The 27,403-nt window shown below is 31.7% G+C and overlaps 1 protein-coding gene across 2 annotated transcripts in view; it reads right to left on the reverse strand.

The window, feature by feature from the left end:
• Window positions 1–27,403, reverse strand: part of LOC108905025 (protein yellow-like) — a 52,676-nt gene that overhangs the window by 14,560 nt on the left and 10,713 nt on the right. For both annotated transcript variants that reach the window (XM_018707788.1, XM_018707798.1), the window contains exon 2: window positions 9,021–9,153. In XM_018707788.1, the coding sequence (XP_018563304.1) occupies window positions 9,021–9,148 (128 nt within the window). In that variant the 5' untranslated portion in view covers window positions 9,149–9,153. The remainder of the gene's footprint in view (window positions 1–9,020; window positions 9,154–27,403) is intronic.

Genomic DNA, 27,403 nt, shown 5'->3' on the forward strand with positions numbered 1-27,403 from the left:
TTTTTTTTTAAGTCATCGTCACTTATTCTCACTTCGTAACGTACTCAAATATGTCTTTTTCAATTCTCAACATTGAACTCGTTGTGACCTTGACCTTGACCGCAAGATGAAAGTTGAATCACATCCGGATCCGGAAAACAAGAAAACTAAGCTTAGTTTTATAAAAAATAACGAGAATGTGAGAGGAGAAATCATTTCAAGAGTCCGTATTAAATAATAACATTTTTGCTTTTGCGAATATTATATTTCTCATTTGTTCTCATAAATGAAGAAATTTGCAGCATTCCATTTCATTAATAAGCTGTCATCACTTGATAATCTTTCGTCACATGTATTATCTTCATTTTAGCTTCTGCTTATAATTACCTACTAATAAATTTAATTAATTATTGTAAATTAATTCTGCTGTTCTACCAATTTATTTTATAAAGTGAATTATGTAATTTGAAATATGTAAAATTTCAAGGACATCTTAGCCGGATGAAATTTTACGCACAGACCTTAATATTTAAGTGGGTGTAAATGTGACGACCACTCTCTGTATTTTCCTAGTTTCGAGGTGTGGAATGATATCAATTCCTGTAACAAATTCAAGATTATTTTCATCCAATTTAAATGCTTTGTGGAGTGACTAGTTGTGTGCTTCTATTAATTATGTATTCTTGAATTACTCACACTAATTTTAATATTTATCTAATCGGCAATACTTTTGTGACAGTAAAAAGTAAACGACATTGATGAAGATTTAATTAAACATTTTTTATATTTAATGTGAATTTATGGCTATACTGTCTCTCTGAAGATGTGACTTAGAACTTTATGTTTGACGCCAGTAGATATTTAATTTAAAATTAATTGTTTACATTGTATTAGTATTTTGCCAGTTACATGAGTCGCTACAATTTGTGGTTTCGCCTATCAACATTGACCTCATTATCTTGAAATTTGCGGTAGGTATACTTAATACGTTATGTAAATGGATATGATTGCTCTCACATGATGCTTAATATTAATTTCTAAAAAAAATTGGCTCCGCTGATTATAATTCATAATTATTCATTTTTGAGAAACCAATTACTGTAACAAAATGTCCCAAAATGAATCAAAGCCCTGGTAACTTTTGATAATTAAGTCCTACCAAAAAAAGCTACGCCTGATAGGACACCAAGAAACCAATGCGCTGGTGACCTTAGATTTAAATGTGACATATTTTTTATACCAGCAATCGCAGTGCTAAATTTCGTCGGAATGTGGGATCTAATAAATTTTCCAGGATGTCCTTGCAGTTCATTAATTGAAGGTCAAACTTATTCTTTAGAAAATACAGGGTGGTCCGAATTTTATGCAGGAAACTTCGAGGGCAGATAGACCTCTTTAAAATAATATGTTTGTCTTATAAACATAGGTCTAGAACGGCCTCGTTTTAGAGATACAGGGTGTTGAAGTTGTTAAAAAAATTGATTTTTTGCTTATATCTCCAGAATCTATTAACCAATTTCAATAAAATTTAGTGCAGATAATGTATGATAGTAGACCTCGTATTTATAAAATATGAGCTTTAAAGGTTCAACCAGTGGTGTACAACAAGACAAGAGTCACCCCCTTTTTTACAAAAAAACCTACGCCACTGCATTTTTTACATGTCATTGTAACTGATTTATATTTTAATACACAAAATACGTAAAAAAGGTGACTTTAATTTTTTCCCTAAGATTCGCCGTTTTCAAGTTATTCATACCAATACAATCCCCTTATGGCATACGCTTCTAATAATATTACAAGAATATTTGTTGATGGTTAAAAGTAAGTGCAATTTGTAAGCACATCAACAAAATTATTTACACTCCTTTCTACACCACCTGTGAAGTAGTGTGCGATATAAACAAAAAATTATTTTTTTTTAAACCTTAACACCCTGTATCTCTAAAACGGGGCCGTTCCAGGCCTATGTTTATAAGGCAAACACCTATTATTTTAAAGAGATCTATCTATCCTCGAAGTTTCCTGCATAAATTCGGACCACCCTGTATAATGGATATGAAAGTAATATAATGTATTAGACGTATTCAACTAAAACCATTAGTAAGATTTTGATAGTAAGTTTGAAATTTAACAAATTGTTAGATTAATAATTTTAAATTTTATGGCAGGGACATTCTGGAGGCTGATATCTAATCAGCTGTTAGGTCAAAGCTAAGATCACCGTCTATTTGTCATTCAAAATCCTACTATCTGCAAGGACATGCAAAAAAATGTTCTAATCCCATATTCCGACGTAAAATTTGGCACTGTATTGATTGCTGGCATAAAGAATAGTGTTCCATTTAATATTTTCAAGTTGACCTAGGTCTGACCTTGAAAATTAAGGTCAAGGTCAAAGCCAGGGTCGGCATCACCTTGGTTTTTTATATTTTATTAGTTCAGGTTTATTTGGGACAATCATGTTAAATATCTAATAAATGTAATTATCACTGATAATAGTCGTGCGACTTTTCTTTATATTTTTCATACTAGTACTGTTCCATCCCGCTCGCACCGGAGCTTATGGCGCACTCTGTCTCCCCTACCACGCCTGCGTAGCAATGGTGCAGTAAGCCATTTGAATTGGACTGAACACTTATAAAGCTTTAAAGTGAGCGTATACTGACGCAAAATGACGTAATTTCGAAGTTTTAAACCATAGCGGAAGTTATTAAAATAGTTATACATTATTAGAAACTAGAATGTTCAACTTAGGTACTGTTAATATTTACGTTGTTAAACTTCTAATTTGTCACACTTATAAAAAAAGGAAAACTAAATCAATGGCCACCTAAGTTCAGTCTTTTCGTATTTTTCATTACAATCAAATAAAGTGTCAGTTGTTTTGTAGAGAAGAATTTAAAAGAAAGAAGATTTTAAAATGTCTGTGTGTTTTTTGTAGAAAACCCTTCTTTGTGGAAACGACGGCCTTTGTACCTACTTGAGGGTATAAGAATTAACTACCTAAATATATTTCCTCATAATAATGGTCTTTATAAAACTATCTTGTCAATGTTAATTAATAAATCAATTAGGTGTCAGGCATTAAGCGGCGGTTATACACTGAATTCGTATTCATTCAAATCTGTTGTCAGATTACTAAAAATACGTGTAATTACATGTAAACGGTTACATTGAGGTTATTAAACAATTTAGGTAAGGTTTCTTTTACCGAAGTTTTAACAGCGAAGCTTTTAACGGTTCTACAGGGTGGGTTATAAAAGTTTTTTCGATGAAAATAGACTGAGTTGCATAAAAGTAAAAAAAACAAAAAATTGAATTTTTTGCATTTTTCTGTTAAATTGTTTTTAATATATTTTACAGTAAATAAATTTTTTAATTTTTTTAAATAAGCTATTTCGATAGAAAATCTCATTATCTGCAAAAATTTTCCTATGCAATACCCTCAAATTTTGCTTCGTTTTCGGGATATAGGTACTCAAAAAACCGTAAGGGTGCATTTTCACCCCTATCTCCAATTTCCACCCTCTAATTTAATAGCACTCCGCGTTTTTTCTTTCTGAATAACCATTTGAACGATTCATGCAATAAAAAACCATCAACGTTGTAGTTCCTTAGTACCCTGCTTTTTAAGACATAACCAATAGTCTATTAGAAGTTACAAGTATTTTAAAAAATATAATTTTATATTTCAAAGTATAATTATTATTTGTGTCATTTTGTAATTTAATACTTCGCGTTAAAGTGCTAAATAAAAAATGCATTTATTTATAACTGAAGAGTATTCAGATATTGTCTTTGTATATGGGTATTCCAATGGAAACGCCAGACAAGCAAACCAAGAATACTGATGAAGATATTCGAAAGACATCAACCTGCTCACACAGTCTTTAGTGCATCATTTGCTCCAAAAAAGGCCATTCGTCCTACTGAAGTGAATATATAAAAAGAAGAAGATATAACAGATATTGTCATTGACAACTCTTCAATCAGTGTTCGGCGTATAACTAATAATTTATCGCCGAATTTTGTATGGTGTGTATTGAACAGAGAAATGTTGCGTCCGTTTCATCGCCAAAATATACAAGCGTTATACAGGGTATCCCAACGAAAATTTGACCCCCCCTACAATTGGAAAACCGAATAATATTTCAAAATTCGCCGAGACCCGTCGATTTTTGTTCTTGGGGGGAGCTTTTTTGACAGTCAAGCCAACTCGATATGTTCATCCCCCTAATGCCTAGCAACCCCAACTTAAAAATTTCAAATGCAACTACCCCACTTGTGGCACATCATTTTAAAGCCCTTTTCATTGCGAATACAGTGACGTACCGTTTTTAGAAATCGGTTGAGATTTGACAGAATTATTGGTTACAAACGAAAAGATGACAAACCAACTTACGCGTAGTAATTTCTACACAAATGCCCACCACTAATAAGTTTTTCATCTACTACACATGACCGCATTACCTAATTGTTATTGATGTGTCTATCAGTTTACAAAAAAGTCAGAAATGAAATAAAAAAGCTGAAGCAAATAATAAATCAGATTTATTTGATGAATTGCTCAAAATGACCCCCGTTAACTTCCAAACAATAATACAGTCTGTTTTCAAATTCTGTTCGAACATTATTAAAGACATCCGCAGTTATTAATCGGCATTCTTCTACAATTCTCTGACGTAGCACTTGCAATGTTTCCGGCTGAGTGGCGTACACTCGTGATTTTAAATGACCCCACAGAAAAAAGTCCAAAGGGGACAGATCCGGAGATCTTGGTGGCCATTCGACGGGACCTCTTCTGCCAATCCAATGCCCCGGGAAATGGTCATCCAAAAATTGTCGCACAGCAGCAGCATAGTGCGGGGGCGCACCATCTTGTTGGAAGGTTATTTCATTTTCTAGTAAATTGTCGTCACTTTCTAAAATCTCTGTTATCCTAGGATCAATTGTACTTTCCAATAATTCTAGATAGGTGTTTCCATCGAGATTACCTTGGATGAAAAATGGTCCAACAAGATGGTCGCCCAAAATGCCTGCCCAAACATTCAATTTTTGAGGTGTCTGAGTATGAAATTCCCTGATTAAATGCGGATTAGTATCACTCCAATAACGACAATTGTGTCTATTCACTTCGCCATTCAACATAAATGTGCATTCGTCGGAGAAACATGTATTGTAGAGAAGATTTGGATTCAGTAGAAGTTGTTCACTAAAGTATTCGCAAAATTGGTTACGGCGATCAAAGTCATCTTCATGTAACTCTTGAACCAGCGTCATCTTAAATGGATGAAACTTGTGTTTTTTCAAAATTCGATGAACACTGGAACGGGATACGCCAGAAGCTTGAGACACAGTTGTAATCGATTGCTTATTATCCATCTGTACATGACCCAAAACTGCCACTTCAACTGCTTCATTTCGAACTGGCCCAATTACTTCACGTTTCTTGTTTAAAAGCGAACCTGTTGCAACAAATTTGTCAATCAGGTGTTTAACGTACTGGTGGTTTACATTTTTTTCAGGATGATTGGCATTAAAAATTCGTGCTGTAGCTTTAGCGCAATCGTGATTTCGATAATAAATTGCAACAATTTCTACTCTTTCCGCGATAGAATAAACCATTTCGAACACACGTTAATACTTTCAATAACGGCTGAAACTAACGATTTCTTGGTCACAAGCAAAAAACACCGACTTTTTTTGTAGTACTGATTTTTTGTTATTTTGAAAAGGTCTGAATTCCTATAAACTTAAGTATCTTCTACTAATAACTATTTTAGTATCTAGTTTTATTTGCTTCAGCTTTTTTATTTCATTTCTGACTTTTTTGTAAACTGATAGACACATCAATAACAATTAGGTAATGCGGTCATGTGTAGTAGATGAAAAACTTATTAGTGGTGGGCATTTGTGTAGAAATTACTACGCGTAAGTTGGTTTGTCATCTTTTCGTTTGTAACCAATAATTCTGTCAAATCTCAACCGATTTCTAAAAACGGTACGTCACTGTATTCGCAATGAAAAGGGCTTTAAAATGATGTGCCACAAGTGGGGTAGTTGCATTTGAAATTTTTAAGTTGGGGTTGCTAGGCATTAGGGGGATGAACATATCGAGTTGGCTTGACTGTCAAAAAAGCTCCCCCCAAGAACAAAAATCGACGGGTCTCGGCGAATTTTGAAATATTATTCGGTTTTCCAATTATAAGGGGGGTCAAATTTTCGTTGGGATGTATGCGGGGTATGCTGTATGCTGGAGATGTTCCTCAGCGATAGAATTTTGTCGTTGGAAACTTCAACAGCATGCACAAAATGTTAGATTCATTTCGCTTGTCATATGATCTGATGAAGCGTTACTAGGGACGACATAAATTATAAACATAATGAACATATCTTGCGTTACAAAATCCGCATGCAATTAGATCAAGACGATTTCAGCAACGTTTCAATGTCAAACTTTGGGGTAGTATTTTCAACAATAATTTACTACCTGTACATATTTTAAATCATCTGTCTGGAATATTCTTGGAAAACAACCTTTCTAATTTTCACGACGTAGGACTTGATATTGCTCGAAATATGTGGTATCAGCACGATGGTATGCACCATCACATAGAGGGAGACAAGTAACTGCTTGGTTAAATGATCATTTCCCGTATAAATGGATAGGTCAACAAGGTCCAATAGCATGGCTACCGCATTCCTTAGATCTACATCCTTTGGACTTTTACTTATGAACATATGAAGCAGCTTGTCTACCATATTGAAATCACTACCCATCAGCAGTTATCTGAAATAATTCAGGATGCAGCTAACCAGATCCAAATTCAAATCTCGTCTGTCCAATGACGAAATCTTTAGTTGGTTTTTAAATTTGGTTAATAAAACTAATATGTAAACATTAAACACAAATAATAGTCTTTATTTGTCAGGCTACTTTGATTGAAATATGAAATTATAATTTTTAAAATGCTTGTAACCTCTAAACAAAAACGAATGGGACCTATGTTCATATGAAAAAAGTGTTTGAAATTAACTAGGCTACTATTTGCCAAAGTTTGTCATAGATCTTGTAGACCCTGTATATCGTAGGAATAATAAGTATGTTATGAATTCGTAAAATTTTATACGAACAGATTTTCATATTACATCTTCTAGAGTAAGTACTTAACGACTGTTATATTAATTTTAAAAAGTATATTGAAATGCACTCTATAACTCTAACTCTGGGGTTCCCTACAACCTTTCTGAAGGTTCAGCGACTTAGACAAAAATGCATTGCGCTTAATGCAGAATTTGTAATGCGATTACAACTTAGACAATAGCACCTGATTTCAACATATTATTATGTAAAAATATTCAAGCACATCCCAGACACCCATTATACATATTTACTCCTTTTTTTAATTATCCAATGAATGTTTACTTTAAACTTTAAAGTCTTAGTTTAATTTTCACTTAGTTGAATATTTATTTTGTTAATCTTAGTACCTATTTATAAATATATTATATAATCAATAAATTGTGTTCGAAATATTTTTTAGGTATGGGGGTTCCTCAAAAAATCGAAATGTTGCCCAGGTTCCGCAACTTAAAAGTTTGAAAATCGCTGATTGAGATCATTTTATCTAGATAAAATAAAATATGACATTTTTAACTATCTAGAAGATACATCAATCAGTGATCTTATCATAAATGAAACGTCTATTTTCATCTATAAATGATTTTAAATAAAAGATAATTTTGCGTCAACGCTGAACGGTCACAATACAAACAATAGAACGTATTGTCAAACAGTTCATTTTTAGAATTAATGTGTTTGTGAGTATCTGGATAATTTATTCTCCCACTTTATTTGGTTAGTATCTGCGGTCTTGAATTTTCATAAGCGTCTAATAAATAAGCATTGAGATGAAAATGTTTCAAATTATTTCAATAAAAAAAACTAATTATGACTACAATGTTCTATGCCTCCTTTAATTTTTTACCCTTCTTTTTCTTCAAAAACAAAGGGCCCAAGCCCTTACGATTTAATATTTAGAAGGTTTTAGATTTAATTCAATTACACAGTTTTTTTAACCTTTAAAGCGTTGTTCCACAATAAAACAATAATTTTAGATAATCGGTTATTTCTGGTTTTATGTTTTCAAAACTTCCTTCTTCCAAAAAGGAAGAAAGTTATAACGACTACACTAAATTACAAAGCACGTTACGTATAAACTGGTTGCGCCATTTTTCTGGTTAAGTATTCCATACATCACTTGCAGTGAAAGTGCAGAAGCACTACAGTAAGTATAAATGTAAAGTTAACTTATTTTAATTGAATTCAGTTCACAACATCATGACTTTACAGAGACGAAGGAAATATTTTGTACATGCAACATGAGATATAATCGTACACGTATGGCGCTTTGCATCAGACCATTCTACATAAGTAAGTGAAGAGAATGGTTGCGCTTCATTGAACTGTAACATTAAATATAAAGAAAAACGCTTTAAGTTGGTTACAGGATCGTGATTCATTAGTTAAGTTATAACCACAAAGATTAAAAAACTCGTTTTAAAAAATTTCTATGCAAAAATGAGCGGCTCATTCTGTAAGTCGAAGTATAGACAAAAATAATTTACATCGAATTTGCTTTAAATGCATATACCTTTAGTTTAGATCATTACTTTTATATTTTTTTTTGTTTTCTTTCTCAGTAAACTGTCGGGCCCAAAGTAACAATAAATACACTTTGGCTACCGAAAAAACTATTAGTTAATAGCTTTGCTTTGAGTGTGAAAATATACTTTGGCGCACAGTTTTACGATTCATAATTAATTAAGTAACCAAAACTTCATATCTTCAAATTAAAAATTTCTATAATCATTAAATCATTGGTTTATTTTTGTGTCAGATGATATTTGTTCAAATATTTTAACACTGAACACTATCCCGTATTTCCACAGAAAGGATACTAAGTACTTACATGCAATTCGTTTTAATATTTGACATCTTCCTCATAAGGTCAATACTTAAAAGAAAATAAACTCACTTAAAATCGTGGGGCTTAACTCCTCCAGGAAAATCGAAGTTCAAAAAATTCCATTGATTTACTATTTCCAAACTCAAAGCGTTAAGAAAGTAAGAATAAAACGTTAGCAGTCCCAGCTGTTTCTTCATTATTTCTGTAACAAAAATAATAGAATACAATAACTTATTATAACTTATATAAATTATTTCTGGCTCAGATTGGTTGTAACAGAATAAACAGAATTTAATGTACTACTATGCCGTAATAATATCTACTAATACATCGTTCCCATGTTATGAATTTCAACGTTAATGAAATATGTTTTATCATAGCCTTTATTGTCTATATTTGTTTATTTTGTATAACAATTCATTAAAGGAATGGGTGGGGGAGGAGGAGTGCTATAACTACGCATGAGTCAAAGTCGTACGACCGACAGCTGTATAGCCTCTTTCAATTGCCGTCTTTAGACAGAAAAGGACTTCCAGCATTGTTTTGACCAATGGAAAATTCGCATGGAGCGGTGTAGATAAGGGGCGTATATTGAAGGGGACAATAATTAAGAATGTTTAAATACAGGGAGTCCCCCCGGTACTTGATACAAAAAAAGTCGAGTACAAATAGACGAGGTTAAAATATTATCATTTCTTCATATGGGCCTTCGTTAATAAGTTACGGGCCCTAAAAGGTGAAAATTAAAAAGTTATTTTTATTTGCAGTCTCCATACTATTAACTTTAATATGATGCAAATTTGGTGATCGATAACATATGCGTATAGCTTGTTTTTGATGTGGTAAGTGAAATTTCATTATGCCCAGAACGCCAGGGACGGACTATGCCCAATGGTTAACAATTCAGAATTTTTGCATAGATGACGATCGCAATCTGCCTGTGTCAAAAATAAGTTCCCTGAAGAATTTGCCAACGATAATATCCGCTTGGTTCAACTCGGTAAAATTTACAGTTTAGGAAATATTTGTGATTTTATGTCACAGTGCACATCGAGCGGCGCCTCCACAATTTTTTGTTTTTATAATTTTTTTAATTGTACATAATTACTATGTTAGAACAGTACATATTTTTAAAATAATAGCCTAGAAAATCTTACTGTCTGCTAATGCAATTTTCACTAAGAAACTTTACACATAACACAAAATAGAAAAACAAAACATGAATAAGTTAAAGGAAGTTAAAAAATTAATTTAAACGAAAGAAAACTATCAAACATTTTCAATATGGGCACCTTCCACCTCCACACACTTCCTATGTCTATGAATGTTATTTGTTTGTACACAAAAAAGGAGTAATAATTTAATAAGTCCATACGTTTTTGAGGAACGTCTGAATGGGCATTTGGAATGTTTGCAAAATAATTTGCAGCCACTATTAGACGATGTTCCATCAGAAGAAACATGTGGTTCATGTATGATGGGGCCCCTCCCCATTTCAATATTGACGGACGAAATTGTTTATCCATTGTGTTTAATAATAAATAGATTGGAAGAGGAGGCCCAATTTCATTGCCACCACATTCTCCAGATTTTAACACGTTGAACATCTTCCTGTCGGGATATTCTTGTTTTTTTTTCTATTTTGTTATGTGTAAAGTGTGTCAAATTTTGTTAGTGAAAATTACATTAACAGACAGTAATATTTTTTAGACTCTTATTTTAAAAACATGTACGGTTCTAACATAGTAATTATGTCCAATTAAAAATTAAAAACAAGAATGGTGAAGGCGCCTTTCAATGTGCACTTGTGACATAAAATCATAAATATTTCCTAAACTAATTTTACCGAGTTGAACCAAGAGGGTTCATCAGGGAACTTATTTTTGATACAGGCAGATTGCGATAGTTATCTAAGCAACAATTCTTTATTGTTAACTATTAGGCATAGACTGTCCCTGGCGTTCTGGGCATAATAAAGTTTTACTTACAACATCAAAAACAAGTACAAGTATCAAGTACCGGGATACCCTGTGTAATTATAAAAAGTTTTACAGCATCAGTCTCGTTATTTTATAGCCACACCTCGTATATATGGAAATTAGGGTAGTAATAACCTCTTACATTGAAAATTGAAATAAATCAATCATATTTAAGAATCTAAACACTTTATATATTTTAGTATCCCTTTTTTTCCTTTAATTACTTTTCTTTTTTCAAGTTACTCTTGCTTTACTGGCTTTAGACTTTCAAATTATTTTATAACAGTCGCCATTAAGTTGCGAAATATGTCCAATTAGTTAAGATGTCATTTAAATTATAGTAATTATTAATAAATTCAGAAATAACTTTAAAATGTTCAAAAATTAGCCTAACAGTAATAACTTGAACTTGCTTTTAAAGAAATTGTGTTTTCTCCACCTCTCTAATATACATGTAGGTATACATATATCAAAGAGAAGAAATCTATTAATCAGTAATATCGCAGTAAATAACGTCGTCTACTTTTCAAATATATGACTCTATTACAACCCAAAAACATTTCATTTACTACTTTTAGATTAAATCTGGACAGGTTATGAAATTGGAACCAACTGCTCGTTTTCACATATGGTAATTCTTGGATTACTTATATGAGTGAGTCATATTTTAACTTAAAAAAAAAATAACGAAACATCTTTTACAGTATTTGTTTCATATCCTCGCAAGAGTTGTGCAATACTAAGTATTTATTTATACAGTAGTGAATGTTCATTCAGCTCACAAGGTGAGGCATATCCAAAAGGTATGTATTACACTTAATCGTAATTGTGTAATTTTAACATTATTGGCATCCGTAAACTGAGAAAATTCCACAAAGCCTACTCCTGAATAGTTTTGTAAATTCAGCACACAAAATGTGTTATAATTAGGGCTGTCACAATTGGTCCGCTAGCCATTGGCGCCGTTAGTCAGTGGCCTAGTTGTCGGTTTAGTCGCCGATTTGCCCGTAATCGAACGACTTCTTTTACAATTTTAGTTGTCTTTAATGCTGCATAATTGTATGTACTTATGTCGAGCACATAGTTAGGTCTGTTCCAACAAAAGTCAGGGATTGGTTCCAAACCGTCAGAAATGTGCATCCAACTAATTCTTGCGATATATTCACTGAAGACACATTTAGAATTTAGCTGGCCAAACATTTCGAACGGTTGCGAACCAATCCCTGACTCTTGTTGGAACAGACCTGTTAGTACTAAAGAACAGCAAATACTATATTATACTATTTAAAAAAAAACAAATTTACCGGTAAGTATCTACAAAATTATTAACATAATATAAAAACTATTCAGGTGGAAAACAAAACAGAGATATATTTTTTGGAATAGAAAAGAATTTTATGAAAGTAATGAGTTCTAAAAGTACTATTTACGCTGCTCCTTTCGTTTAAATGTTTGATTTTTTATTTTTTTCATAAAATTAATAAAGAAAAGCAAGGAGTAATAAATTATGTACTCAGGTCAGCATCACAACTTTATCAGTAGTATTTGTCCAACAAAGTAGCACTAAATACGTGTTATTTCAAGTGCATGTGGGTCATAGGGAAAGTTAAATAACGAACAATACTTTCTTTTACTAAAAAAATATTTAAAATAATGTAATTCAGTTTATACATACTTGTACATGTATGAAAACATTTAAAATAAATATTCATAAACATAGAATAATAAATATAAAACAGTGCACACAACACACGTATAAAAAACATGGCGGAAACCAGAAGACTCAATTTATGTTTGATTGCATGTAACCTACCATTTGATATAGTAAATAATAAAACATTTAATTCCTGCTGGAATATACAGGGTGTTTCTAAAATAGGGTTCCAAACTTCTGCTGCTTTTATATAAGAAAATGTATTGAGAAAATAAGAGATGCAAAATTCGAAATCCGCCTAGATTTTCGCAAAAACCATTGACAGAACTGCCGACGTGATTCGTAGTCATTCGGTATTAAAGCTTGAACACGCTGGATATGAAAAGGATGAAGTAGTTGTTCGCAAAGAATTCGCCAAACTACGGAAAAACTTATGTTATGCATACGTGCGACACTTCTTACACTAACCCTTGGATTGTCCTGCACAGCTCTCAATACATTTTCTTCCATCACCGGTGTTCTTACAAATCTGTATCTGCCACGATCATTTACTCTTGGTTGGAACGAACCATTTTCTTTTAAACGTTGATGGATCCTCTGAAATATCTGTCGAGAAGGAAGTCTTCTATTCGGGTATGCTGCCGCATACGCCTCGCTTCTGATGCATTTCCAGCCGCACGGCCGTACATAAAATGCATAACTGCCATTTCCGTGTTTGAATATGACTCCATTTTATGAGTTGCAATAATGTTGTATACTTAAATTTTCCACTCACCACTTTTACTAATTAAACAGTGCAAAGCTCAATTGACAGTTTATCAATAACTTAAATTGTTAAGCGTTGTGGCAACGTCAGTCTTTTATTTGCCATGGTAAACAGATTTTTGTAATTTTTGGCCTAATAACTTAAAGAGCAGAGTAATTTTCAAACTCAATTTACTCGAAAACCATTGGAAATATCGATTTGGACAAAGATAAAAATTTTTACGTAAAATTGTTAAGATTTTATAAATCTGTAGAGAAAATTGTAAAAAAATTGAAATAAAAAAATTACGGGCCGAAAACCCCCTTCACCAACCTAAATGGGACGCATATGATTTGCATGTCGAAAAACGGAGTAGCCCATGTTATTTAACGTAAAAAGTTATGTAAGACCCATAAATTTTTTTCTATTTATTTGCGACCGTTTTGACAATAACAGAAAAAAAAACAGTTCTGTTTGAGCTCTTTTAAGGGCATATAACTTCCTAAGGGTGCGTTTTAGGGCACATGTTAATAGGAACTTTTTGACTTACTTTAATGTGTTATAAACGCAGCAGAAGTTTGGAACCCTATTTTAGAAACACCCTGTATACAACCCTGAGTGGAAATTACCATGTCGGTCCAGCTGGGAAGTAGATTATTTAATTATGGAAATATTACATTAGTAGATATCGAATGGTCGTTCTCTTCAGATTAAGATATTTTATCACTGCCGCGAATAAGTTTCGCTGAAACAAGGATAGGAACATATCTGATGATGCGATCTATAATCCAGATTTCACAGTCATACAGTGACATAAATCTTATAATCATTATTCACTTTATTTTATGTTGATGATCCGCACACCATTTGTTCGCGGCCAATTATGACAGCTCTACTTATGATATTGTTTGAAGTTATTTGTTTGTGGCATAGGTTTCATTTTTCTCTTATTTATTGGGTATTTTTTCACCTGCTAAAAAATTACAGAATTAGAGAAATATATCCAATTAATGCAAACCGTAAACTAATAAAACGGAATATACCTATCATGAGCCCTAAACTTAACGAAAGGGAAAAATTAAAGCAAACGAAAATCCGGGTATGCCGATATTTTAAATGGGTCAAAATAAAAACTTCCTATTATTGCACTTTTTCTTTAAAATGGATTCCTGGGGTATTTTAATAATGCTCAAAATTTGTTAAAAATAGCAGTAACTCCACAAAGAGGCATTTTGGAGAAAAATAAGTTTTTATTTTGACCACTCGTCAGTGTGATTTCAAAATCTTAACTATTTTGACAAAAAATCGATATTTCACTGATTTTGAGCTATTTTTTGAGGTTAAGGAGAAATTCTGACGTGATGCAGCATTTCTGATGGCTTTATCATCTTCAGCATGTGAAAAAAACATAGGTATATCATACTCTGTAAAAAGTATATACAGGGTATTACAAATTAGTAGGTCAGGCATTTAACCAGATATTCATTGTAGTAAAATAATGGGACTTTTCTTATGCCACTTTTTATTTCGGAATCCCATTTTCAAAATACAGGGTGTCAAAATTAAAACTTAAAAAATGATTTTTATTGATAACTCCGGTGATTGTAAATATATTTATTTGAAATTTAGCACATATATTGATCTTAAGTCGGCACACTTTTTGTGTAATTTTGGTTTAAAATATTAATGCACGAACGGAGGGGAGGACCCCTATTTTTTTTTTGAGTACGCCTTTGCTTCCCAAGTATTTTGTTTTAGATAAAGCGACGTTTTATTCTATTTTTATCATTCTTTTAAGATTTTGATTTGGGGCTCGGTTTACGAGATATTGTAACTCTTTTAGATATGCAACATCAATTTAGTCGACGTTAGACAAATTTTTGAGATTTTATGAAAAAATTATTTCATATGGTACCAATACTAACTAAATAATAGTTAAACTAAAGAGTTATATGAGATAAAGAGCACCTTAGACTGAAACCACATATTTTGATTTGGGTTTACTGTACGAGATATTGCAACTTTTTTAAATATGTTAGATTTAGCTCAAATTAAATATCGCTGATCATGATTATGATCAATTCCAATTTATTCAGTAAATTGAAATTCATTATGACTCAAATCTTTCATATAATCCCAACAATAAAGTCTAACATCGACTAAATCGATGTCGCGTATCCAAAAAAATACAATATCTCGTAAACGAGGTCCCAAATCAAAATCTTACAATAGCGAAAAAAAATGGAATAAAATGCCGCTTTATCTAAAAAACAATATTCAGATAGCATAGGCGTACTTAAAAAAAAATAGGGGGTCCGTGGGTACTGCAACCCCCTCCCCTCCGTTCGCGCTTTGATATTTTAAACCAAAATTACATAAAAAGTTTGCCGACTTAAGATCAAAATATGTGCTAAATTTCAAATAAGTATCTCTATAATAAACGGAGTTATCAATAAAAATATTTTTTTAAATTTTAATTGTGACACCCTGTATTTTGAAAATGGGGCTCCAAAATTAAAAGTGGCATAAGAAAAGTTCCATTATTTAAATCCAAAGAATTTGTGAAAAAATTGTGGCAGTGTAATTAAAGGGGAAAAATAAAACCAGAAGAGGAAAATAGATTTTCGAAACGTTATCACCTGAAGACTACAGGACAAGAACGCTGAAGGTCAATTTTTATGGTATAATGAAAATATTAGTATCAAAAAAATGCGTGTAAAAAGTAGAAAAATCGTAGCAATCTGAGAATACTTTTATCGTTTTCACCGATAAATAATTTTGTCACTCTTCTTGTTTCCAGATTATTATTAATATTCTCCTTGAACATCTTGACTTTGAGTATCGTACAGTAAAGATAGATTGAACACTTTTTTTTCTTAAATAAATCACCGTGCACCTGCCTCATTAGTCTAATTGATCTCAGATTTCATGGCATTAAACTTGACCTCTACACCGCGAAACCGCAGATAATTACGGATAATATAATGAACCAAAGTTTCTCATTCCGTCATTCTACTGAAACGATTTGTTTTTTTTTATTTAAACAATCTGAAAACCTCTTTCTTTATCTAATTGTAAATATTTCATTATTCATTGGCTTGTTGGTTTGATGAATACCAATTTGATTTGGTTCAGCAGGAACATTGCATAATTTTTAAACAAAAAATGCATGAAACAGACGGTCACGGTCTCCCAATTTTAACAAAGCAGATATCTAACTGCAATAGTTTTACATTTACAAGTTTTTGTATACTATATAGTGAAATATTTATTTATTTTACTTTAATTTTGAAACAATTTCCAATACAATACTAAATAATATAAGTCCTCAGACACAGAATGTTTAAAAAAGTGTAAGCCTTTGCAGAGTAGTCACTGAAGATGACAACAGTGAAAAACGGCGAAACGTTTGGAAGCATTGGATGCTATAATCACCATTACCTGAGGAGAGTTTTCGTCCGTAGCGGAATAACAATAGAAATGAACATTACGGCGAACCCAGGGATACTAATAGCGGTCTGCCCCCACAAAGCTTAACCCGAGAATAACAAGAACAGGTAAAAAATTTCTAGCTGTGGATAAGGAATTGAAAGGTAATTCTGTAACTAGTGGTGACCAGGTACACAGGCCACAACATAGCGACCCGGAAAACCATAGTACTTTAAATATCTCGAAAGATTTCTAATTCAAAAATATATTATATTTACTGTTCTCTTTCAAGGGAGATAGATACTATTCGTTTACAGAAAGAAGTTTATATAGAAAGGTTAGTTTTTTATGTACCATCCATTCTGAAAATATAGAATTTATAGGTTCAACTGATACAATACAAAAGAAGAAAATGTGATAAACATATGAAATTTTGGCATTTCGCCACATTCAAATCACGTTCGCTACAACGTAAACAATTAACTTGAAAAATTCATCGAATCTAAAACACAGATATTATACATTAAATATTTATATTAATTTTAATATTGTTATAAAAATTAAAAAAGACAACTTTATCTAGTAATACAATTAATTAAATAAAATATGGTAGAATTGAATGTAACAGTTCTTTTAAATACTATAAAATGCAGTACTTAAATGTAATGTTGATATTGTTTTAAGACAATATTTTATACGTCGAACTTTTCTGAGCACACAAATAGAGTACTCATCACTTTTTTTTCAAAGAAATAATTGATTTTTGGTTTTAAACACGTAAAAAGACCTTTTTGTGAAAATGTCGAAAGCATAATTACAAAAGAAAACGTGAAAAGTCAATAAATATGTATTTTTCGGGAACTGGCGACGACTTTCACAGACTTTTACCTACACCATTCGAAAGACCAAAAAAAAAAATAAGTTGAATTAAAAAAAAGCATCCCGGTAGCTGCTTTCTAAGTGCCACAATTCATTTGTTAAGTAAGAATTTTTTGAAGCCGAGCACAGCAAGGGCACTATGACGTCACAGCGCTCCACTCTCCTGGCTACCACTCAGCCGCGCTTTACTTGGTCATTTCTTGGTTGAATCGTTTCAAAAAAATTCAGCGTATAAAAGAAGCCTTCTCCTTTACAACGAGCCCAAGTTTATTACAAAATATTAAATAGAACAGCCAGAACACCGTTTTTAAGAAAAAAATATATATATCTCGGCTTCTATTGGTCGGTTCGAGACGATTTTTTTTAAATTCATGTGTTTTTACTTACTATTCGATGTAATTGGTTTAAAATCTGTATATTAAAAAATCTCCGAGAAAAGGACCCTAGTTACCGTTTTTTTTATTTAATTATGGAAATTTAGGACATATTTATTTCACCGCTAATTTTGCAATGTAAAAAAAATTTTCAGAGCTTTCGAAAAAGTCAATTGTTGTAGCAAATTTCCTCAGAAACAAAATCGATAAGTATCGATTAGAGGCTTATTTTCGGAGATATAAGCGAATAACTGAAAAAAGGGCAATTTTTTTTTCTTTTGTTATGAATAACATGACGCTCGAACTCTACAAATACACAAATTTAGGCTTTTGTTTTGTGTATTTTTTACTTAATTTTAAGCCCATGAAATTCGAATTAGGCCCGATTTTTGAAACAGGCATGTGTTTGATCTAATTCAGGCGGATTATTATGGAGAGTTTCAACAAAATATTCGCTATTCCATTCATAACCTATATACTTTACGAATCAAAAAAATATTTACAATTTTTAATGAAAAACTTGTGTTTTCCCTCAAAATTACTTCTTGTGTGAATTTTGGGACACACTTTATATGGAAAAGATATGTGCTTTTCAATTTATTCCTTCCCTGTTCTTTAAACTGAAAATAGTTTTGACAAGTTTGCTAATTAAATTCGAGTATGTGACTAAAACAATCATTTTAATCCTTATTATCATAAAACTAACAAGCCTTTTATTATTTTTTGAAATTAGTAGATACTAATCACAATGTACATAGTTGCAGTGGATCAAATCAATAATTTTAAAGAAACTAAAAATACATGAAGCCATATTTTATCGTTAGACATTCTTGGAAGATTGTTAAATATTTTATTGACAGATTCGACAATGATCCACACAATATCGATTTTAATACATTATTTTCTTTTATTTACACGAATCTAACTGAGAAACTGGAATAAATATGGGTGTTTATACAATAAGGAAGTTTCTAGGCGTGGTTTTGATTTACAGTATCCAGCGTTGCATAAATTCAACACAAACATTCTGAGAAATCACCTCAAAGTTAAATGTCAAAAATGACATAATGATATAATAATGTAACGGATACGCTCGTAAGTATCAGAACATATTTTTAAAGACAGATTAATTTATTGTACAAAGCCTGTTCAGTGAATTCAGAATGTTAAACTAATTTATAAATGTTGTTTCCTCTTAACATGTCTAATAATTGAAGAATTAAAACAATTTTTTATTCCTAGTTTGCAAAAATATCTAATTATTTCTCAAAACTAATAAATAGTATTTTAAAAAAGGAGAGAATACAAGTGAAGAACATCTCGGCCCTTTCATATAAATATAGTATCTTAATTCAACTGCTAAATTTTTACAGAATGTTTCGTGGTCAAAATTGTAACAAATTTTAGAAGAACTAGGGAGTTTAAGTCTCAAGTAGTCATAAAAATATATCTAAAAAAAATCAAATATTTCTTGTCTTCTGGAAAATGTTGGTTTTGACCCTATAGAATGAAATATAATATTAGTGAGATAATAGTTGTCCTTGAAAAATTTTGATGAAAAGAAAAATTTAGATATAATAAATGTTTCTTGTATACTAAAGAGGGTTATTTAACATGTTGTGCATTACTTAACATGTATTTAACAGAATAAGTTGTATTTCCAATCAGGTGAGTAAAGTATCTATAGTCAAACTATCGATACAAGACCTCATTTTAAATTTTACAGGTGGTTACTATCCCTCAGAAAATTAAAAGTTTATTATTATTATTTTTTATTTATGATAATTATATTGCATTTAAAATTATTGTATTTCTAAAAAAAGTATAGGTATAACTTTTTTGCAAAATGAATAGTTTTGGTATCATTTCCGATTTATTCAATTATGTCCACAGATTTATTTCAAATTAACAAAAAATAACTGAGAAAAGACACGTTTTTCAAATAAAGTCAAATGCACTTACAAGGTTTGATGAAAAAGTAATGGGAATTGTTACTTTTCTTAGAAAGTATTTATTTAATCTTCAATTTTTATTCCACGCCCTTCAAAACAGACCCACTTTAATATTATACACTTATGCCAAAGTAGTTTCCATTTTGAGAAACACTGATGGAACGCCTCTTTAGGTTTCGCCTTGACCACGGTTTACGATTTTTCCTATATCTCATATATTGTTAAGAAACTTTGTCCTTTGAGTATCCTTTTAAGTTCGGGAAACAGGAATAGGTCATAGGGGTCATGTCTGGAGAATAGGGTGGTTGCAGTATCACTACGTTGTGTTTCACCAAGTACCGTTTGATAAGCAAAGCAATATGCGCTGGTGCGTTGTCGTGGTGCAAAACATACGAGTTGTGTCTCGTGTTCTCGTAGTTTTCTCCTGATTGCCTCACGCAAATTGCGCAAAACTTGTAGGTAGTACTCCTTGTTAAAAATTCATGATGATGATTCCATTGTAGTCGAAGAAATCATTTGACCAGTTCTCGACTTATATCCTCGATGTCTTCTTGGCCTTCCTGAAAAGATTTGTACCAATGATAAACACGTGGCTGTAATATAGTATCGTCGCCAAAAGCCTTTTTTAACATTTTGAATGCTTCGCTGAACTTAATTCCGTTTTTAATGCAAAATGTCAAACAAACTCTCTGATCCGACATTTCACCAATATAAAAAGATCGCCAAAAACACTGGTATGTGTCTTACTCATTCGCTAGCTAAACACAAACTAACCATAGCAGCATCAACTCGATAGACAAGATACAACACACGAAATTTATTTGAATATTTCCTTTAGATACCTTTTTATCAAACCTCTTATACCACTGCAAAATACCGTTGGTTTCCTTCTTAGCGATAGTGCCCCAGAGCATTTCCATCACTGGTTGATAGCTAAGTGAGTAGTCTAAGTTTCATCAAATATTTTAGGTATGACTGAAGTATAAACACAATTTATAAAAAATATTACCTACTAACAGGTCATCCACAAACTGTTATATCTTTGTAAGGAATAATAATTAACGTCCGGCTCATTTAAACCTTTTGTATTAATGTTGGCCAAGGAACCCTGCAGACGTTTGGCAGTCGAATTAAGAAACAATCTATACATAAATACTTCATTTTAAATTACAAAATTGGTCTCTGAAATGTCAGCAAGTGACATGTTGAGATATCTAATTTGTAATATTTAAATATTTTTCTGCATTCTGGTGTCTCTAATTAATTAATAAAACCCTTGGGCAAGGAAAAATAAACGAAAGTAAAATCGACATTAGTGTCTCCAAAACTAGTTAGAATGTAGTTACACTATTTTATTGCGGTAACTTAACGTATCTAACGCAACTAGTGTAACACTTAGGCTCAAAACATTGTCACCATTTCATACCGACTATGAATTAGAACAGAAGTTTACAGAGCGTTTCAAAAAATGGGAGACATTAAACTTTAAGATAGATTCAAGAAACAAAAATTCACAGGATGTGTTTTTTTTATGGTAAGAAACCAAATGTGGTAGTTATATTGTGGTTATTGGTAAGATGCTAGTTATATTTTACTGGTGAAGTAAAAACTGTATGAGCTCAGTTGTTCGTATCTGTAGTACACAGAATGCAATGACGACGTAGAGACAAACTTTTCGCTTTCATGTTGCTCTTATCAAAACAAATAATGAACGAAGTTAACGATTTATGATTATGATCGTTCAAATACTGGAATTGAAAACAATTTTTTATCAATTACTGAACATCCACTGAAATGTAGACGTTTTTGATATAGAATTTGTACAGAAACTAATTAGTGCCTTTGAAATTAGGAGGAGTTCGAACGGTTACAACTGTTAAAAAAGTTATTTGAATAAACCATCCGCAATCAAAATATTTTAATCTCTTTTTTTTTTCGTAGAATGTTCAATTTGTGAGTAAAACCACAGCAATGTCAGGCACTATTAATACCTGTACACTGACACCAAAGTCAATTATTTTGTTATAATTTCTCTATAATTAGATGCACATAATTATGAACTGATTTAATCTAACTATCTTTTATTCAAATATTTAATGGGCATTTGTCAAAACTTGTGTTATTCGGATTTTCACCTCTATTGCTAAAATGTAGTTGCATTTTTTAGGCCAATCGGTGATTTTGTTACAAAAATACTAGTAGCAAACGGACTGTGCCATCATCAAAAAGACAGTCTGTAGATATATGCTTATATGTTTCCTACTCCATTTACCATTAATTAATTTTTTATAAACATTTTTAGACAAAAGACGCATTTTTTAGTTTTTTTCATATAAAACCTAAACTAACGAAGCAATATGAATGCTTTAAAAAAACGGTTGTAGAGAATCGAAATACGAATAAAACGAGAAGTCGATAACGAAGAAAACCCGGAAAAATCGGAAAATTTAGATTTTTTAAATTCATTTTTAAGTTGTAGAACCCTGTGCACAAAAGTAGTGAATTATTATCTTTAAGTGTGTACAAGGCAGGCGCTATCGGACCATTAGTTTTGGCACAATTGCAATTTGAATTTTTTGGTGCACTATTTTGCAAAACTTCTGGATGCGTTGGAGGTGGTCCGATTTTAATTTTTCAACCGCATTTTAAAAGTTGAAGTATATTACTACAAAACGTATATTCAGTTTTTCCGAAATGATGCGAGATAGGCGAAAAATTCCTCCAAAAACCGCTGAGCGCAGGTACGCGGTCGAGTAGTGGGGGAAGGTCGGGAGATGAGGGGCAATGGATAGGTATCACACCTAACCAACCCCTTTCGATTTGGCTGAAACTTTTTTATTGTTTTCTACCCTATTTAACACCTCACTGAGAATTTTTTCAAATTTTTTCACCCCATTCAAAAAAAGTTTTTTTTTAATAACCATGTTTTTCAAAAATTGAGTTATTGGGAGATTTTATTTTTCAAAATTTTTCTTTTTAAATGTACTTTTTGAAAAAGATAGATCAAAATTATCTGGACCTATCTTCACTGTTTTTTTTTCAATTTTCGAAAAAAAAAACGAAAATTAATATGACCATTTTTGAATTTTTTTTTATAAACTGACATTTTTTATAAATCCTCAAGTTTTGTCAGAGTGGTGTTTTTTCGTTTTCTATTTTTTTTATTGATTAAAAAAATATTTTTCAAATTTAGCTTATTTCACACCATTTAAAAAATTTTTGAAAATGTATAGAGAATCCCGAAATTCCAGATAATTTTGATCTATGTTTGTTCAAAAAGTACATTTAAAAACAAAAATTTTAAAAAAACTTCCCGATAACTCAATTTTTGAAAAAGTTATGGTTATTTTTTTAAAAAAAGCTATTTTTTTCAAAAATTCATAACTTTTTTTGAGTTGGGTGAAAAAAATTTGAAAAAATTCGCAGAGAGGGGTAGAAAACAGTAAAAAAGTTTCAGCCAAATAGAAAAGGGTCAGGGTTAAAAGTGGTTGATCCGGCGTGGAATACAATTGTGAAAATGAGCCACTTTAAATAACTATTAGCTATGGAAACAGATAAACAGAAAGAATTTAAAACTGTCAGACATGTTCTAAAAAGAAACGTCACTTGATTTAAGAACTAATTGAAGTGTTTGTGTGTATTTTTTTATATTTTTCCTTAACTGCTTTCTGTATGTATGAGACTTTTGGCTAGGCAAATACAGTTTCATAAAATAATCCTAACATATGTTTGGCGAAGCATTCCTTTGATTAATATTTGTTTTTATTTTTATTTGTTACTATTTTCTAAATTTTTTCACCTGTATCAAAATAGGTGCTAAAATGAGTATAGCCAAAATTATGTCGCAGACAAATAACTGTAGATAAAGGCTAATAAAATATTTTCACTACAGGAATTTCCAATTAAGCTGTATCCTATTCCCCATATATCTCTTGTGCAAATGTTATGATTCTTAATTAAGTACGTATATCCATTGAAACGTTAACCGTATTAAGCCATTTCCGTTAAATGATTATTATCTTTCTAGCCTTCAAACGCGTTCCCTCTAACCGCTCAGTGAAATATCGTTAGTATTTTCTGAGTTTTGTGTACACGCACCCACGATTTCACATGCAGACGGAATAGGTTAGAAAACATTGGGTTGAGCAGGCCACACCTCCGCTTTATATAATTCTTCGCGTTCCAGTTCCAAGACTGGTGCAATTTTCATTTTTTATGCTGACATTGTTATACTTTCTTTAAATGCAAGGTTGTTGCTCGACGGTTCATTAAGGACTTCGACATACAGGTCACTACACACAGATATCTGTTTGTAAACTTGTCCAACACGTAATTGCCCATTGTCACGTAGTGTGTAACTGTTTTCAAGCGAAGAATTGAATATTTACTTTGAAATTTACTAATAGAACTTAATTCAGTCGGAGATTTTAACTTATTACATATAATGTATAACATATAAATACTATTTTAAAATGATTATTTTATTACTACTTTTGTATTAAAAAATAAGACGATTACCTATACGAAAATCTAAAATAATGTGCACTGCAGAAGTTATGATTAAAAATTAAAAATAATGAATTTTTAAGCGGCGCCTAATATGAGACTGTCCGTAATAAAACAATGTTATAAAATATGTATATTTGACATATCTGACCAGTAATGTCTAGTGTTCTGAAATCTGGAATTGTGAGAAGGATAGCTTAGAAGCTACAGCACTTAGGTCTCATTGGGATCCTGGTATTGGTACTGAAAAACGTGATAACGTTGCTCAGAGGGATCTCTCTAATATAGACCCTAGAAGGCCAACGTTCTCCCAACACGGATTCTCTTGTTGACGAGACGGTAGTGCATTCACGTAGCACATGTAACACTGTCTTGTCTAGAGGAGGAGTGTTTCACACTTCGTCATGTAGTGAAGGTGTTTCCTTAGCCAAGAGAGTTTAGTTTGAAGTAACAAACAGATATGCTGTTGGAAACTGAGGCCAAGACCAGTTCCTGGTGGCATGCCCGTACTGACCTAGTCATTATCTTATGATTATGTAAGATCAATATCTAGTGTGTGTGTACTATCTAAAAGAATAGAAGCAATAATTGTTTCAATAAACAATATTTTTTTCTAAACAGAAAGAAGATTAGAAGTAATTGTTATAAGTAAGAGTCGATTTAGAAAGGAAAATATATTTCAAAATAATTTTGTTTTATTGTCCTCTTATATTTCTCTTTAACCACATCTTTGTTACTTTCCACAAAATTGCTGTTGCGGAAAAAAACATTTACTGCGACAAAATCAACACTATTTAGTGAGATTTTGTATATATTTATCCAAAAGAAATCCCCTCAAGGAGCATGCATTGCCTCTACTACTAATTACCAAGCTAAACAGAAAGCTTTCTGTATCGAAGTATATATAGATCATAGTCACATTCAGAGAGAAGGATATTAGACCTTATGCAACATGCTCTGAAAATTGTAGAGGATTGATGTAGAAAGGAAGACCTGAGGGATACCAGAAAAAATATATCCATACTTTCCACAAAAAAGGAAGAAACTGGGAGTATACCCTTTTCGTCACATTATTGCGTAAAAGCCAATAGCTAAAATATCTAGGGTTCACATTATATACCAAACTAACTTGGAATGGGCATATAAAAAACCTTAAACAAGAGAAAAGTGTATTTAATGGCACCCAAACGAGCAGCAGGACTAAATCCACATATCCACACGGCTGTGGTAAGAAATAAACAAGAAATACACGACTTTCCAATTTTATGAACAAAGGCAAATAAAAGAATTGCACAACTCCAAAGCATAATCCAAAGACTGGACAGTCTCTATAGGAGAAGAAGGAGGCGATATAAAGATAAAATAATATGACGCATCTGGCAAGATATAAGATCATCTCAAAACTGGTCTGACACTGCCTAAGTTTTCCTTACTTTCTCTATCTACAATGAGATAACACTCAAATGGGTGTCAGGGCATAAAGAAGCAGATACCCTAACATGAAAGTGACTGCAAGAACTTTTACAGGTCCTGAACCTGCCTTTGGCGTACCAAAAACGTCAATGCATAACCTCTTATAAAAGGAAGTACAACACCAGTTGCATTGGTACACATGCGAAAGCATAGCAACTTTATCATCAAAAAGCCATCGAAATTTGCAATTGATATTGCAACGAGACTGAAATCAAATTCAAGAAGATTATGGGATTGCTAAATGACCATTATAATCTTATATAATATTTAGATACGGAGGAAGTCTAGAATGATAATTTTATATGTAGCTTATGCGATTAGGAAATTGAACTAATCTCCCATAAAATTTTAGAACGTGAAGTAGTAACATGTTGGAGATGCAACCCTCTAGGAACAAATTATCTGGAGGATCCCCAAAACAAAAATTTAATGAAGAAGCTTTTAAGCCTGTTGAAGACGACAAACCTCTTCACTTAGAGTGTACATACATCAACATAACAAGCCTAAACAAAATGATACATTATCATCGCCACAAGTATGGAGAGATTTTTGTTACATGACATTCATCAGGCAACAATATTTTTCATAATGTCCTTTGCAAACAAGGTACAAATCTGACATATACATTTGACCCATGGGATTTAAGGTACAAATATACTGGAACGTCTTTTGACTTTTCGATTAAGGCTGTACACGATTGTAGGCAATAAATATAAATTAACTTATTTTAATAAAAAAATAGTTCTTTTTCATATCTTGAAAAATATAAATTTTGAATTTGCAATATGAAAAAGTGATGCTAATTGGAAAAAATATTTTTCTTAGAAAATTTGAATAAAGGACATGCTTTTCGAGGAAATTTGAAAAATGTATTATTATGTAACGATTATCAAGAATAAGAATGACTAATTTATGTTTGTCATTTTAATATTAATTTAACTTGAAGAATTTAATTCATAAATAGACAATCATTAATAATAATCCATCTACGTCAAATTCTCTGCAATTTATATGCATATATTAAAACATTAATTGAGCAACAAATTTATTTATAATTAGTTATTATTTAATAGTTATGTTTTATACTCGAAGGTGCGAGTAATATAAAAAGTAGTTCGACCAAGTGCAAATTGGTGTTGGATTTTATGTTGAGTTATTTTAATAAATTTAAAATTGGCTAGGAAGTATATCTATCTATTCAATTGCATGAGAAATATGTATTTGGTAGGGCGTTACTCACTTATTTAAAAAAATTTAATTACCCTACCTCATTTATTCTACAAGTAAAAATTAGCGTATAAATCAATCGCTAGCTGCCTTTCAAAATTAACTTTGATTTGGTTCGTATATTATAAAATATTACAGTTTTGATATATGAAATAAAGCAAAAATGAATTGGTTCAAAAACATGTCAATCAGTGATATAGTTATTGAAGGTAATTAAGAAACCCCGATTTTGAC

This window comes from Anoplophora glabripennis, unplaced genomic scaffold (genome assembly GCF_000390285.2).
Source record: "Anoplophora glabripennis isolate ALB-LARVAE unplaced genomic scaffold, Agla_2.0 scaffold8, whole genome shotgun sequence".
Taxonomy (NCBI): Eukaryota; Metazoa; Arthropoda; class Insecta; order Coleoptera; family Cerambycidae; genus Anoplophora; species Anoplophora glabripennis.